The sequence below is a fragment of the Homalodisca vitripennis genome, unplaced genomic scaffold (genome assembly GCF_021130785.1).
Source record: "Homalodisca vitripennis isolate AUS2020 unplaced genomic scaffold, UT_GWSS_2.1 ScUCBcl_336;HRSCAF=2105, whole genome shotgun sequence".
Lineage (NCBI taxonomy): Eukaryota > Metazoa > Arthropoda > Insecta > Hemiptera > Cicadellidae > Homalodisca > Homalodisca vitripennis.
The window spans coordinates 19,787-37,045 of NW_025776480.1; the positions used below are offsets into that span (position 1 = coordinate 19,787).

General features: G+C 33.7%; 1 protein-coding gene across 1 annotated transcript; it reads right to left on the minus strand.

Annotated features, from left to right (window-relative positions):
* Positions 1-1,908: 1,908 nt before the first annotated feature.
* LOC124370626 lies at positions 1,909-15,023 on the minus strand. Its single transcript, XM_046828913.1, has 6 exons — positions 14,941-15,023; positions 12,051-12,156; positions 8,573-8,703; positions 6,687-6,763; positions 6,195-6,287; positions 1,909-2,220 (listed from the first exon to the last, which is right to left on the minus strand). The coding sequence occupies exons 1-6, from the start codon at positions 14,952-14,954 to the stop codon at positions 1,952-1,954; spliced, it is 690 nt and encodes a 229-aa protein (XP_046684869.1). The 5' UTR covers positions 14,955-15,023; the 3' UTR covers positions 1,909-1,951.
* Between the last annotated feature and the right edge of the window lie 2,236 nt (positions 15,024-17,259).

Genomic DNA, 17,259 nt, shown 5'->3' on the forward strand with positions numbered 1-17,259 from the left:
GGGGATTGTAACCCCTGAAGGATTATAAACTCTTACTACCAATTTAGCATTCATTTAAACAAAACAAACACTCCCATAACTGACCGCTGCACACCTACTACATTCTTGTTCTGGATCATCAACATACATCTTTTAATATATTAAAATAATTTTGTAAAATATTATAGTTATTCAACGTCCATAATAATAAAGAAAAATGAGTCTTCATATTGTTAAGTATGTTAACGTGAAGGAATCACAATTTATAATATAGTCAATGTTAGTCAATGCCAACTATTTCAATGTCAAGCTTCTCTATTTCATCAGTACGTCGTATTTGGATACATAATTTGGTTGAAAGACTGCAATTTAATAAGGTGAATACAAAATAATGTACAAAACTGATCAATGTTCCTACGATGATTTACCAAGCGGGGGGACTGATTATTAGGGCTGTGGGTGCCCTGGGGTCTGAAAGGGTAATCCATCTGGATCCACTGTCCTCTGGACAAAGTATAGCAAAGTTAAAGTGGACGTAATAAAGTACAACATCAACAGCATATTGATTTACTTTAAGACCATTATAAGTTTCACATATCACAGCCAGACCAAAGAAGATTCTTTTGATAATGGCGGTATTTTAATAAAGGAGTTTAATATAAAATTAAAAATAAAGTAACTTTATAAGTACTGAATTGTTCATCTGTTTTATATGTAGTAACTGCAATAATCTTCTAGGAGATTCAATCGTATCTTCTCCCTGCAATGAGTGGATGACCACTTTATCTGGTAAACACTTTTTCCGTAAAAATGATCTTACCAGACCAATAAGTACTGTTTTAAAAAGTCGTATAATTACTTAGCACCTTACCTATTCAATAAAATTCCCTTTAAAATCAGATGCTGTAAAAATGTTTATATTTTTTATAAACTAATTAGATGTTTCTTATTTCCTAAGGGCAATGAATAAGATTTCTTGAATTATTAATAAGTAAACAAACATGCTATGAAATATTTAAGCCTTACTTGCAATCATTCTTAATTGTAGTTTGTGTTTTTAAATTCTGATTGTATTTATTGTTTTATGACACTTTGTATGTAGACCTAGTGGCTCTTTGTCAATGACAAACGAGATAATGAATAATACAATATAAGTTTCAATATGCTTGTTTAATGTTTGAGAATGTTTTTCTTTTGTTTTCATAATAAAAACTGTTTATATGTGTGTTACCGTTTAAGCCTACTTCAGATTTTTAAAATTTTATATTACCCCTCCACACAGGCTTTTTATGTGCTTTTATATCATTGTTATATTAGTATAATCGGCTGAATTTTAATTGTCAGACTTGGCATTTAGCTTAAGATAAGAATATACTATTGTAATTGTTATGTACTCTTGTAATGCTTGGTTGAGAAAATAAATAGATTATTATTATTATTATTAATTAAGTATAAATCTATGTGTTATGTACTGAGTTTTCAATCTGTGTTAGATATAGTAATTGCGATAATCCTCTGCTAGGAGATTCATTGTTTCTGCGTGCAATGAGTGGATCCCCACTGTACCTCGTAGGAACTATTGTACTTAAAAAGGATCTAACTAATGGTTAATAAGTTTCACCTCACAGCCAGATCAAAGAAGATTCTTTTAGTAATGACTGTATTTCAATAAAGGAGTCTAGCATAACATTACAAATAATCCAATTCCTTACTTACTGAATTTTTAAACTGTTTTATATGTAGTAATCGCGATGATCCTCTTGTAAGATATTCATTGGTATCTTCTTCGTGTAATGGGTAGACCCCCACTTTACTTATTAAGAACTAATTTTCGAGAAAAAAGATGTAACTAATGGGGTTCATCACTTTATTATCTGTTAATACGTTAAGGATCGAAAATTAAATACAATTACAATAATAATATTAAACTATTTATTTGTCGGAATAACAGTACATGACACGTGCATAACAATTAACTGGACAGTGTATCATTAACTGCATCAGTGGGTGGGGGCAGGGGAAGCTTTATGTTGTATGGTGAAAAGAAGCTATCTACAGTTGTTCGCTTGCATGTGCTAGACCCAAACTTGTACGGTAGGTTTCCACACTTGCAGTTGTCTACTATCATCAGGTCATTCAGGTCAAACCCATTTTGTTTTGCAATCTTCATTATTTTTCTTGAGTACTTCTTGACTGCATCTGGATATTTGCTTTTGCAAACGAAAGTTCCTCGGCCGTCCTCTGAAACAAACATGAGCGAATCCATCTATCATACTATGCTTAAATGGAATATTGATTCTTGGGAGAAATTACGAAGAAACCTTTCTACAACATGATCTAAAATGTTTCCTTTATGGACTATTTTCTATTATATTTGTTTTCGTTTTCAGTAATACTGTACAAATACTGTCAGATGACCCAGATTAAGATCCGAGGCCCCCGATGTGTGATCAATAGCATAGCATATTAACAACCGCCTCAAGTCACGGAATAATCTTCTCTCTTGAAATAGAAAAATTTTGGAGCTATTTTGCCCGTTTAACAATCCTTCAGCGCATTTTAATGTACCTAGAACACGCACACAATGGCGCTCGAGAACGCGTTTTGCCGTGCGTGCCTCGTACACGAGGCGATATATCAATCATTTTCGGCTTTATTCAATGATCATTCAAATATCGAACAGTCATAACTTAAAAGTGAAGCTTATGATGCGATATGGTATTTCGACCATTTTCGGTTTTATTTGAATCGAATACTGAGCTATCGTAACTGATAAATGAAGCTTGTGGTTGCTAGACAGTATATTGAACATATTCGGTTTTATTTGATGGTCATTCGAATAGTCGAACAATCGTAACTGATAAGTGAAGCTTATGATGCGAGACGGTATGTCGACCATTTTCGGTTTTTATTCGATGGTCAATCAAATATCGGATTGTATTCGAAGTAAAGCTTTTAACTTTTAGCTATCGAAATCAATAGCCCATGTGTAGCCCAAAACATGTCAATCGACTTCGTAAAAAAGATGTCTGGCGTAATGAATCGGCTATTCTCACTACTATCGTCAGTCTGATCTTTGTTTTATGTCAAGACCGCTTTAGGAAAGGCCCCGCCTGGAGGTCACAAGAAAACTCGGTGTTTTTTCGGGTGAACACGGTCTGCGAAAAGATTATGGAGGATGAGGGGAACTGGGATTTTTTTGTCACAGTTCGTCCGGGGCATCCTCCTGGAAAAGAAACCCGATCTGGACCGCGAAGTGGCCCAGATCCCTTGACCGAGCGGCTGGATAAGGAGCGGCTGGCTCCACGGGCTTAAACCAAATTTAGGCCTAGCCTGACTTAATGTGATAAACAATCCCAGGTTAGAATCCTAAAGAGTAGAGGAGGTTTTTTAGTGGGTAAACCCGTTTTTAGGGGAGTCCCACACTACAGGCTGGCCACCTGCGTGCGGAATTGCATTTTTCCTGCCTCTCCCTAAAAAAAAGTCCGGAGCTAATGGTTACATGTTGTTTTGTGATGTTTATATAAATTTGAAGTATGTTATCAATTCTAATATAATTTTAGTGATTGTGCTGTGTAAATATTATATGATGTACAAATCACGTTTACTCGAGTATTTTTTTTTTTTTTACTTTTTTGTGGCAGTGTATTTCAAGGCTACTGCATAACCTAAAATTTACAACTTTGAAAGTGTGTTGTTTTACTATCGTTTAGGTATTACTTCTTTTCTTTACAAAATACAATTCGGTGTTGAAATAATACTTATTCCTCATATAACGGCAGAACCCAACAGAGTTAGTAGGCAATGATAGGCCATCAAGAACCCATCACCTAACTTGTCTTATAACTTATGGAAAAAAAGAAAGCCACAAAAAAAATACGTAATTTGTTTGAAACTTGACCAATGCATATAAGCAGTCTTTTGGTGCCCAAACTACAATGCTGGCCTGTTTTTGGGGTATATTTCAAACGATACACAGCACAATAATCCATTTTTAAGGGAAAAACACTAGTATTTATTTACATATAAACAGCATAAAACTGTTATATGATTATTAATCAGTTTAAGTTCAGCTAAGAATAAATAATCCCTTCCTGTTTTTTCGGAGGAAAAGTAGAATTTCCCATCGAATGTCAAACTGAAGATGCATCATTAGGTTACATGTTTAGTTCGCACAACACTGATGAAACAATAACCTTCAGTGTTTGGACATTAATATGATCGTAAACACTCCAAATCAGAAACTCTGTCATATTTAAACCCTACAAGACCAAATTTGTATCAGCATATACATTTATTTGTAAAGCGTGGGCTCGATTTAGTTACAATTATATAAATAAATTTTTGAGATGTGGTATTTTTTAATTCTGCGGGGTCTGATCTGAGAACATACAAATAAATTGGCCGACAATTTTCATGAGGTCAATTTCTATGAAGTATACCTAGAATACAATGGTCTCGGTGTGTGTTTTTATTTATTTATTCACGCAATGAGGAGGGTCGTAATACAAGTTGAAGAATTAGACTGAATGTTACTTGATTCAATACTTACCGTAGGCAGGGTCGTCAGAACAGATGTAATGGTAATCCAAGTGAAGAGGGTCGTAATACAAGTTGAAGAATTCGACTGAATGTTACTTGATTCAATACTTACCGTAGGCAGGGTCGTCAGAACATATGTAATGGTAATCCAAGTGAAGAGGGTCGTAATACAAGTTGAAGAATTCGAGACTGAATGTTACTTGATTCAATACTTACCGTAGGCAGGGTCGTCAGAACAGATGTAATGGTAATCCAAGTGAAGAGGGTCGTAATACAAGTTGAAGAATTCGACTGAATGTTACTTGATTCAATACTTACCGTAGGCAGGGTCGTCAGAACAGATGTAATGGTAATCCAAGTGAAGAGGGTCGGTCGTAATACAAGTTGAAGAATTAGACTGAATGTTACTTGATTCAATACTTACCGTAGGCAGGGTCGTCAGAACAGATGTAATGGTAATCCAAGTGAGGAGGGTCGTAATACAAGTTGAAGAATTCGACTGAATGTCACTTGATTCAATACTTACCGTAGGCAGGGTCGTTAGAACATATGTAATGGTAATCCAAGTGAGGAGGGTCGTAATACAGGTTGAATAATTGGAATGAATATTATTAGATTCAATACTTACCGTAGGCAGGGTCGTCAGAACAGATGTAATGGTAATCCAAGTGAGGAGGGTCGTAATACAGGTTGAATAATTGGAATGAATATTATTAGATTCAATACTTACCGTAGACAGGGTCGTCAGAACAGATGTAATGGTAATCCAAGTGAGGAGGGTCGTAATACAGGTTGAATAATTGGAATGAATATTATTAGATTCAATACTTACCGTAGGCAGGGTCGTCAGAACAGATGTAATGGTAATCCAAGTGAGGAGGGTCGTAATACAGGTTGAATAATTGGAATGAATATTATTAGATTCGATACTTACCGTAGACAGGGTCGTCAGAACAGATGTAATGGTAAATCCAAGTGAGGAGGGTCGTAATACAGGTTGAATAATTGGAATGAATATTATTAGATTCAATACTTACCGTAGCCTAGGCAGGGTCGTCAGAACAGATGTAATGGTAATCCAGGTGAGGAGGGTCGTAATACAGGTTGAATAATTGGAATGAATATTATTAGATTCAATACTTACCGTAGACATGGTCGTCAGAACATAAGATGTAATGGTAATCCAAGTGAGGAGGGTCGCGTAATACAGGTTGAATAATTGGAATGAATATTATTAGATTCAATACTTACCGTAGACAGGGTCGTCAGAACATAATATGTAATTGTAATCCAAGTGAGGAGGGTCGCGTAATACAGGTTGAAGAATTGGAATGAATATTATTAGATTCAATACTTACCGTAGACAGGGTCGTCAGAAACAGATGTAATGACAGTCCAGGTGAGGAGGGTCGTAATACAGGTTGAATAATTGGAATGAATATTATTAGATTCAATACTTACCGTAGACAGGGTCGTCAGAACATAATATGTAATGACAGTCCAGGTGAGGAGGGTCGCGTAATACAGGTTGAATAATTGGAATGAATATTATTAGATTCAATACTTACCGTAGACAGGGTCGTCAGAACATAATATGTAATGGTAATCCAAGTGAGGAGGGTCGTAATACAGGTTGAATAATTGGAATGAATATTATTAGATTCAATACATACCGTAGACAGGGTCGTCAGAACAGATGTAATGACAGTCCAGATGAGGAGGATCATAATACAAGTTGAAGAAATGGACGTATGCAGAAGATTCAACTGCGAACACAATATGTGTTATTTTAACGGTAGACAAGATTTTGTAAGGTTTATAATAATATAAAAAATGTAATATAAATTTCATTTCTTTCTGAATAAAGGGTATTAAATGAAACTTTGAGAAATTAAAATACACAACTTATGTTTTTGTTCCGTTCAGAGGGAGGAAAACATGGCATTAGATGGTAATAGGTTGTCACATTTCACTAATCATGATTTTATAATAAATACAACATAAATCAGCCTTAAATAATTTCATTCATTTTGTGTTAACCTAATTATTAGTCAGGTTTTTTTTAAGTTAAAAAATCTAATATTCATTTGATCGATTCATAGTTTTATCTAATTTAACAAATCGCCAATACCTAGTTATTTAAAGTAAATTAGCTAGATTCTTACCGTCTTTATCGGTGAATATGTAGTGCCCTTTCCCAACATACATGCCCTTTAGATTCTCTACTATCTCTGTGCCATTGCTGAAAATAAAAACAATATGCTAGTTTTAGTTGTCCCAGCTGCATCACGCATATGTTTAATAACTTAACTTAATAACTTTACATATCGTAGCAGTATTCATAAAATTTATTTGTAGATATAAATAAAAGATTTATCTTAATGTTCAGATTGGTTCTTTGTTTAAAACTGTTTGACGGTATGTGTGTGTATGATATGTGTGTGTGTGTGTGTGTGCGTGTGTGTGTGTGTGTGTGTGTGTGTGTGTGTGTGGCCTAAGGCTAAGCGTGCACGAATATTAACAAATAAAAAAATTGCGAAATTGTGTTCCGGCAGAGAGTTCTTGCGTGCGACCTTTTATGTTTTGTAAAGTGTAAGGTATACGTTGTATTTTTGACATAAATGGTTCTGTTTGTTATCTATTAAAATTGTTTCTTAATTTCCAAATTTTATAGTTGTTAATTTTCGAGCGTATAAACCTTAAGTGTTTGACACCTGAAAAATAGGAAAGATTCTAGTGACAAAAATGTCGTGTTTCAGTCTTTGTAAATGTTTAATTTATTGCGAATCGAGATAATGATCTTAAATTAGATGTTAACTTGACAGATAGTATAGTGTATCAGCTGTCGATTATTATTGCTCAATTTGATCTTAATCTTTGAATTTAACATTAATCATACATTTAATTATTGTGCCTTGATATCATTGATGTAGTTTAAGGTAGTGAAATCGATTTTGAGTTTGGAAAATATATTTTAATGTTACAATCAAAGCTTTTAAAAATAACTTCCTAATACAATAAACTATGAAAAAAATGTTTTTACCATTCCTCTCGAAATTATAGTCATTTCATAATCAGGTCCCCATAAAAATGGCATAGGCCAAATGTGACTTTTTCATATCATGCAAATTAATTATAATTGGAGTAATTAACTTGTTCTTTACGTATAAAAAATTAAGGAAAAGCATGTTATTTTTTTAAAGATTTTTAATTGACAAATATAATTTTCTAAACCCATAAATAAATTTAAAAAATGAGTACCATCCCTTGAAGATATATTAAGTTATTGAGCCCAAAATTGATTGCACCACCTTAAATAATTTATATTACTGTTGGCTTAATACACTCAAGAAACGGATACAACTGAGTATTGGGTACTGAAGGATCCGATAGGATGTAACGATAGTCTTTATCGAATTGACTAACTTCTTTTCCGAATTAAGTGACCTTTCCTAAAAGAATTCACTGCTCTTGGACCATTTGACGCCAAAATCGTAGCGTTTTTCCTTGGGCCACAAGGAACCAATATGGTTTCCAAATCTCTGGGACCTTTCTATTAAAATTCATCCCACATACTGATAATGAGACAGATGGGAAGACAAACAAAGAACATTTTTAAGAAAGACCTGTCTCATTATTCATAGTTTACAATTATAGTTATACTCCTGTGTACATGAATATCAGCTGTTATTCAAATCATCTTTGTTCAGTTGCAATATTTGGTATCCAAAAAAAGATAACTATGACTGATTTTAGAACAATTTTACGTGTCTGCTAATAATCCTTTGTATATCCCATATATCTCTGGACCGATACAGTTTGCCTAACACAGTTGAGTTGTTACTTTCACGTGTAAGAAATAAGCATTCCTATAATTGTGGTAAAAACTGCCCTGGAGTTAATGTTACATTACACTTTACAATATGTAAAAACGTGCCATTGAATAATTCAGTACTACCTGAAATGTTGCTACTCTGCCTGTTACGGATAGAATAATCATACTCTGGTACTCGGGATGGAATAGTACTCAATGCAGGTGTTGTTCACTCACTCAATGTGTCTGTACTCCTCTCCCAGAAGCACCCTATCGTGTTCATCGTCGTGGATCAGGTAACGGTAGACCCATGAACATCGCTGGCCCGGGTCGTTAGTCATCAGGTTGTAGTACATCTCTCCAGGCCACTGCAACATCACGGCCATCATCATCATAAAAAATAAGTTTTGTCAACCTATACAACATCAAGGCACTCTACTCGTTAGTAAGAAGGTGATCTAACAGTTCTCCTCACTGTGGAGAACATTTTTAACAATCTAACGAGAAAAAACATAGCCTATCCTTTATTATTGTAAACTCAAACTTGGCCAGTGTGATCAAATCAGTACTACAATATTCTATGTTACGTTTCAATTAGATATAAAATTAGGGTGATAATAAAAAGGGAACCATTATTATCATGGGATTCAAACCAATGGAATTATACAGAAGTATTGTATCACAAGGCATATCAATGTAAGCCTGAGTAGTTGCGCAGTGTTGCCAACTGTAACGAAAGAATAACTAGTGATGAGATCATTTGAATTGAACAATCGAGTGATCGTTAGTGCTCATCTTTACTCCTCATCTATCTTCCTTAATTATACCTTCATGATTTAAATTTACACGTGTTTGCACTACTGTATGACACAGATTGTAAGCAAAATATAATTATATAAAGACATGCAGAATAATCGAACGCCGAAGAATAAACCGGATGTAATCAACCGGAACGAAGCAATACATCGCATCGCTTCATACTAAGAATCAGCTGATATGACAATGTGGCAACACCGCCAGGTGAGGGGGGAAGTGGGGTGCGGTAACTGCCTATATCAGACTTGTTCTGGAGTATTGATGAGCTTTGAAAGTCAGCTAATTTTAAATTTACTGTGCTCGCTCCCCCCAATAGTAGATGAATAAGCTTTATTAAATCAATCGTCCTTTTTTTCTCTTTCATGGTTTTAATGTTAAGTAACAAATTCAAGCTCGTGTAATGGTTATGACGCACGTATTTGCTGTTAGAATCTGTTTCAAACTGTTGTTTGTTGAATAAGAAAAAGCATTGCTATCAAGGGTACGACCTACAATTTGACAATATTACTCAAAAATAACACGAATTTATAGTATATGATTTATTGTATTCTGTACCTGTAACATTGGTTAGGACATCCAATGACATTATTATATTAACAGCGTATGATTTTTTTTATATTTGGCAGAAGTAAATTTATAAATAAGAAAAATTTGGAAAAGACGGGAATCCATTTAAATAATTGATTTATTTTAAGGGGGATCTATAAACAAGTCGTTTTAAATACAATTGACGTCGTACTGAGGTATTGTGTCATAGCTTTTAGAAATAAATATTTTTGCTATCAATTTGGTTGTTTCAAATCTATAAAATCGGGTTCCAGCATACACACATAGTCGGTAGTTAGAAGTTACTAGAAACTCTTGAATAAAAAAATAATTGCAAAAGTTTGACTAAAATTTGACTGTAATGTTTTGTGGACCTCAGTGAATGCAATTTTAAATAATGTACTATTCAATATGTACTTTACAAGTGAGCCATATTTGGGTATGGGAACAGTATACATTTTTGTATTACTCTTGCACAAGGGACTGAGTTTAAAAACCCATTAATTTGTAGTTTCCTATGTATTGGCGATGAACGATTAACCCAACCCTAAGGTGAAACCATATAATGCCACCATAGAGTAGGTACTCGTGAACTCCTGTATGTGGGATATTGGTACAGTCACTCGGTTGGAATGCGGGCGATGCGCTTGTTACATCAACAAAGTTTAAATTTGTGTACTAACTGACCTTAATGCGCATGTTCTTCACAGACCGAGTTCTCGTGATAGAGATGTACTGTGAATGCTCTTACAAAGCACTAACTTATTCTGCAAAGGCTGTGCCAAAACTCTGCAAACCACGAATAAATTCAAATGGGAAACGAACTTTTTAGAGAATATATTATTTTTTTGTGGTTTCATTCTTGTGACCAGTCTTTTTCCTCTCCATTTCTGTCAGTTACCTACATTCCAGAATGAGGCAAACATTACAAATTTACAACTATAAACAACGTTAAGAAGACCGCTTGACAATACAAAATTGTCCTACAAAAATATTGTTAAAACAATGCAAAATTTACTAGTTAATTCAGTATACATTGGAAAGTGAACAATAATTTTACTATTTACGATTTGCAAATTCTAAAGTAAAAAAATTGTTTGTGCTCCAACAATGTTGTCATTCAAAATAACAGCTGGTCAGGCGAATGAACGAATAATTTGTAACACACAAACTAACTAAATAACTATTTATTACATTCTAGAAGCTCTTTTCTTATTGGAATTAGTTATACATTCAAAACAAACACCTCAATAATATACTTTTTTATTTCGGTTTTATTTATTGAAAAAAGTATATTATTGGATTGTTTGTTTTGAATGTATAACTATTTATTGTATTCATTTGTTCGTTATATTGCTGTATACGAATTTCATTAGCTTGCTGTGTTAATGCTGATTTAAATTGTTACCTAATTGGCTCAATAACATAATTATTTTGTACAAAATGTAAGCAGAAAAACGTGTGGGGAATCGATTGGCTGATCGGTAGCGAAGCCTGTCACTCATGGTGCTCGAAAAATGTATTTTATGTCTGACTGTCGCACGATATCTCGAAAATTACCTGTCCTATATATTAGAAATTTTGGAGCTTCATTTATGTTTTTTATATCACTGAGTTCAATTATGTGCATGGCACTCTGTGTGATTTGGATGAGCATTAGCTAATGATTTTACACTAGTGTTATGGGTGACCATGATAGCAAAGAGGTAATAGCAGAATAAACCAATTTGTAAGCAAACTGTGTACGGCCATATGAGATTTTAAAATGTGACAGGGTACCTATTCCAACACCTTTTAACGACCTGATGCGTAGACTTTTATTCAACGAAAAATTATAAAGAGGAAAAGTAATTTTTAAATCCGGTGACAAGACTTGATTTCAACTCAAATTTTCGTTTTACTCGTACTATCTTCTGTAACTCAACGGGGTTTATTATTTAAACACTGCTATGAAACATATCTTAATGGACAAAACCGTGAATGTATCATGTGGCAACCTTTTCATGACATATTCCTAAAAAGATTGTATCTCTTGACTTTAAATTTTCCATAAAACAAGAATGAGTTCTATGACGTTGAATGTCCGTCCAACCAAGGAATTTGGCTGAGCATCGTTAAAACATAATACATGTACTCTTTTGTTTGCCGGAAAATACAAATTTTATTTCTGTTTGATGTACATCTGTTGCAGGATATCTTAGGAATGAAATTAGCTACAGATTTGGAATTTTACAAGCAACCTCAACGAAACCTCTTATGGCTCATGTGGTGTGGCTCACTCCTACCTTGTAAGTAATATAAAGATTATAATAAATAAACCTGGAAAAGTAAAAAGTGTAATTGTAAACTTTACCTTCTTTACGTTGAGATCCATCACAGTAGTGACAGGATGACAAGGGCCGATCATACCATGTGCTAAAGGTACAAGGAGTGTAAGAAGGATCAGCCCCACCTCTGTCCTGTAAATATTACAATATTGACAGGATGGCATGAGTTTGTGAATACTATGATCTATACATACTAGCATTGTAAGAAAGATCAGCCACACTTTCGTCAAGTTTCTGTAAACATCACAAAATTGACAGGATGGCAAGTGCCGAGAACACTATAATACATAGCTACAAGCAGTGTTAAACGGATCAGCTCTACCTTCGCAAGCCATTGTAACATCACAATATTGACAGGTTGGTAAGGACCAGCACATGGGTATGAACTATAACTACTAGCAGTGTGCAATGAATTTTAAAACTCAGTTATTAAGTAACAGAATAAAGAGCTTTAATCATCTCAAACAAACCATAGATAATTAATGCACTTGGACATTAGAGAATAATACATAAGTTTTGGCCAAAAAATATTCACATATAATTTAAAAGACGGACTAAGAGTCTACCACGATTTACCACGGGCTCAGGACTAGAATATGAAGATTTCGGCTCCTAGCCCGAAGAGTCATGTAAATAATCGCGCTAAGTCGGACTTAAGTGTCCACCACGTTTAACAAGAGCTCAGGACTAAAATATGTAGATTTGGGCTCTTAGTCCGGGAATCAATTATTCCCTAATCCCACAGTAGAGGCAATACCTAGAGAGGCGTTTTTCATGTTTCAAGGATCATATTTGTATTCCTACTGTCTAAACTTTTTTATAAAAAGCGTGGATTGACTACTTACGTCTGGCAAGAATGCTAATATGTGCTACTTTTTGATCACGCAATATCCTACTTGGAATTTTATTATTACAAGGACTAAACATACAAATAAATGTTTGTTTGTTTAACATCAATATACCTGAGTAACTGTTATACTTGTTTCCCTCTGATTTCATCGATCAGTTGTTTATCAATAAGTATAGTCGCTATCTAGCGCAGTTTCCCTGCCACTACGACGATCAAATATTTACACCAACTGAGATAGCATCTTGCACCGCTCGCTGCTCTTTCTGAGGGCGAATATGTTTACATTAGCTGTATTGTCGCACACCTCCTTGTCGTCTGTTTAATAACTTAGTCAGAAAAGCACTTTAACTAACAATTACTAATCTCTTAACAAAAGCAACGACCTAAGACAAACTATTACTTAGTTTACTATGTAAATTATCTATATAGTGCAATTATTCTACAATCTCGTACTAATTGATAATAGTAGTTCTACAGTAGCAAACACTACTGAGCTGATACTGCAAATTATACACAATAATTTATGAAAAAACTATTATTTCCCATGACTAAATAATTAACAGAAAGTGCACTTTAACTAACATTACTAATCTCTTACTTAACATACACAATTGCCTAAGATAAACTATTAATCGGTTAACTATGTACGTAGTGTAATTCTACAATATCGTACTAATTGAAAATAGTAGTACTGTAGTAGCAAACACTACTGACTTGATATTGTAAATTAAATAATAATTTATGAAAAAACTATTATTTGCCATGACTATATAAATAACAGAAAGTGCACTTTAACTAACAATTACTAATCTCTTAACGGACACAACCGCCGAAGATAAACTATTAACTGGTTTACTATGTAAACTACCTACATAATTATTCTACGATCTCGTACTAATTTATAATAATGGTACTGGAGAAGCAAACACTACTGACCTGATATTGCGAATTACATATAATAATTTGTGAGAAAAATATTATTTGCCATGGTTAAATAAATGTCAGAAGGTGTCTCGTGTCAAAGAATAATATATGTTTATATACCTTCTGTAAAAGACACAATGCTGGCAAGTATAACCTAAAATAGATTATTTTGCAATCATTTCCTTCGTATTTCTTCAGCATAGAGTTCAATTTCAATGCCAACAGTTTCACGTTTTATCGCATATAGGTACATAGACATTTTTGGGTTTTAAGGAATAATTATTACATAGTTATCCTAACCTGTATAGAAACCAAATTTATGGAAGTATGTGTTTAACCTTTTACCAATTGTTTAGTTATTTTTTATCCTATTCGGGTTTCACATTTTAGGTCTTTATAAAAAGTAGTGTCACTTAAAGCAGTATCAACATTAAGAATTTGTACAACCAATATAAATAGCAATTTCCCTCATTATTTAAAAAAAAAATTTAAAATATTTAAAAACGTCTAAGGTCACTTATTCGTACGAATATCTGGCATCATCAACTTAACTGCAATTAAAGTTTTCTTTCAAAATTTTAAAACCTGTTCATATAAATTTATCTGATTTTATTATTAGTGATTATTTTTATTGTTAATTATTAAATAGAATTATTACCATTGTATAAAAATAGCATCAATATTGCAGTTCCGAAAGTTAGATTTAGTAGTCTATTTTAGGTAAGTATAAATAGAAAGTTCAAATTAGCTGTAAACTACTTACCCTATTTTGTTCTTAAATCAAACATGCCAGGATAGTGGTCTAAGATATTCATCAACCCTTACACACACAATAATAAAAATATGTGTATGTGTATCCATTTTATTGTTACACTTATTTTTAAAATGACATTGTTGTAAATCTACATGCTTTAAATCCTTAGGGTAGGGATTCTACTTACTCCTTTTAAGATTATTTATCGCAAGAACTAAACTTAATTTAAAAACTCTGCGTAATTAATTAAAATTAGTAAACATCGATTACTTGTATTGTAAATTATTACTGAAATCTAAATGTGTAATTAAAAAGTTGGTAAGAGCGAGCTTTGAGGAATATAGATTCAAATTCTCTCTCTAATGATTTAAAATCGACACAAACTTACTTAGCTTTTGCCATCTTGTGAATCAGTCAAACGAAGTCAGTCCGTACTAAAGATGCAAGAGGCACAATAATATTGGAACCACACGTTTACTTACGCATACATGCGAGAGCGATGGTGGCGCTTTCTTCCTGAGTTATTTAATGACAAGACGATGAAATAACAGCATACCGATAAGGCTATTTCCATTTTGATACTTCTGACCTAGTTCTTAGATTTAATTTCATGTAAACCATAATAACTAAATATGTATGTTTTGTTGGCTAACGATTCAATGCATGTTTTTAACAGTGGATATCAATCAAGTGTTTGAACCAGTTTTCCAACTTTGTATAAGAGATGGTACCTAGATTTGAATTTTGGCAGCTTTCGGTCAGCGAGGGGAACGATATCCAATCACTAAACGCGGAATTTTGAAATGTGTATTTTATGAGAAATATGTCTGTTGTATTTCGAACATAACCTTATCTATCTACGAAACTTAAGTTAATTCAAAATTTGGTTCAATCCTTCAGTTAAGTTACACTGAAGTTATAAAAATTTTAGTTTTGCAATGTGAAACTAAGTTTAATTTTCCTAAAACGTTCATTAAAATTTATGCTGTATCTATAAATTGCATGCCAATGTGTATGATTTTGTGTTCCAAGTAAAACTCGGAATAATGAATAACCCATTCTGATCCAGTAATCTGGTAAGATGGAGTGCTCCAAGGTAGTGTACTCAGCTGCACCTCTTCACAGTGTTTATAATTAACATGGTTAGGTCAGTTGAGAACTATCTTTGTTGTTCTGCCTGTAGACGACTCAAGCGGAAACTTCAAGGTTCCATACACGCACTTCAAGATTAGTCTCAAACAGGGGTTTCTTTTCACCGAGATGCCTAAAATGTATAATGTTTTCCAAAATAAGAAGTATTTCTGAACCTGCTCTTACACTTGATGGTACACGTATATCAACATCTCATGGATTATTCTATCTTCCTTGGGCATCCTCCGTGTACTCGGCTAAGAAAACACCCATCGAGAAGACACTGTAGTAGTCCTGTGGGGAGGCTGACAATTAATTATCTCTGACTCTTTAAGCCGTTTAGAGGCCTGAACAAGTCCTTTCACTGTAATTTCAGAAATGCTCTACATGATCTGACAATAAGAAGTGTTAAGCTCGTTCTTATGTGAGTGACAGGACATGTAAGAATACCTGGCAATGAGCTAGCTTACAAAGCTCAGATTTTGTTCAGAAATCACCTTCACCAAACACTTTTATCATCAGACGATGGACATAACATCGAGATTTTTTTGTTTTTACTGCCGCTGCCCTTTGACTCCTTTAGTGGCTTCCGTGGACTGTCTAATTGAGTTCCGCTATTCTGCATCTCTTTAATTCCAGAATCGCTTGGAATGACCTGTGATGGAAGTTAGTGTAATTACTTCTGAAGTTTCCTTAAAGTTTTCACACTTTCAAATCGGGCAAAAAACCCAGAACAATAATATTGAAAGCAAAGCAATCTTAGCAACTCCTCATCACTGTGGTGGTGTCTTGGCTTTTCATCCCACTTTGGATTCCACCGATGTCAAACATCCCAAAGTAATCGGGTCCCCTTGACTGTAAATGGCCTTAGTTTGAGAACATACTTCTCCCAGCGATGCTCAGTTTTCTCGGAGAGCCAACAGGAAGGCATATTTCTCCTTACTTTCCTATTGAACTCCAGTTGGCCTGAATATCACCTTCAGATTCCTTATCCCAGACATGGTGTACTCTACATTTGTGCGATGATAACCGTCCTTTAATTACTTATTTATTTTAAAATGAATTTGAAATTATTTTAAATAATGTGCTTGTAATATAAACAGAAAAAAAAATCATTTTAAAATTTTGGGAGTACTGTGTTCCTTCTGAAATTAAAAACTAAATTAATTTTGTACTAAACAATTTAATGCTTTTAAGTGAGTTATCACAAACTCTAACTAATATAACAATTTCTGAATTATAAAAATTGTGTAAGAATTGTTAATGCTATAAATTGGTTAAAAAATGTAAAAAGGTATCGATTTTGATCTATGTTGTGAATTAATCGAGATAAAGATTTTGCACAATGAGTATGATCATAATTTAAAACCCTTCATTGTTTCAGACTAGCTAAAGAACTTTAAAATATATATAGGCTAAAAACACGTATAAACAAACATTATTATGAATAATCTGAATTTATAAACACATGTTTATTTTTGTCTACTGAGCCTAATAGTTGAGATTCATTCTCTGTATATTAAAAATATATCATTCAAAAAACTGTCATATTTTCGAAGTTGTTCGTATAGAATTA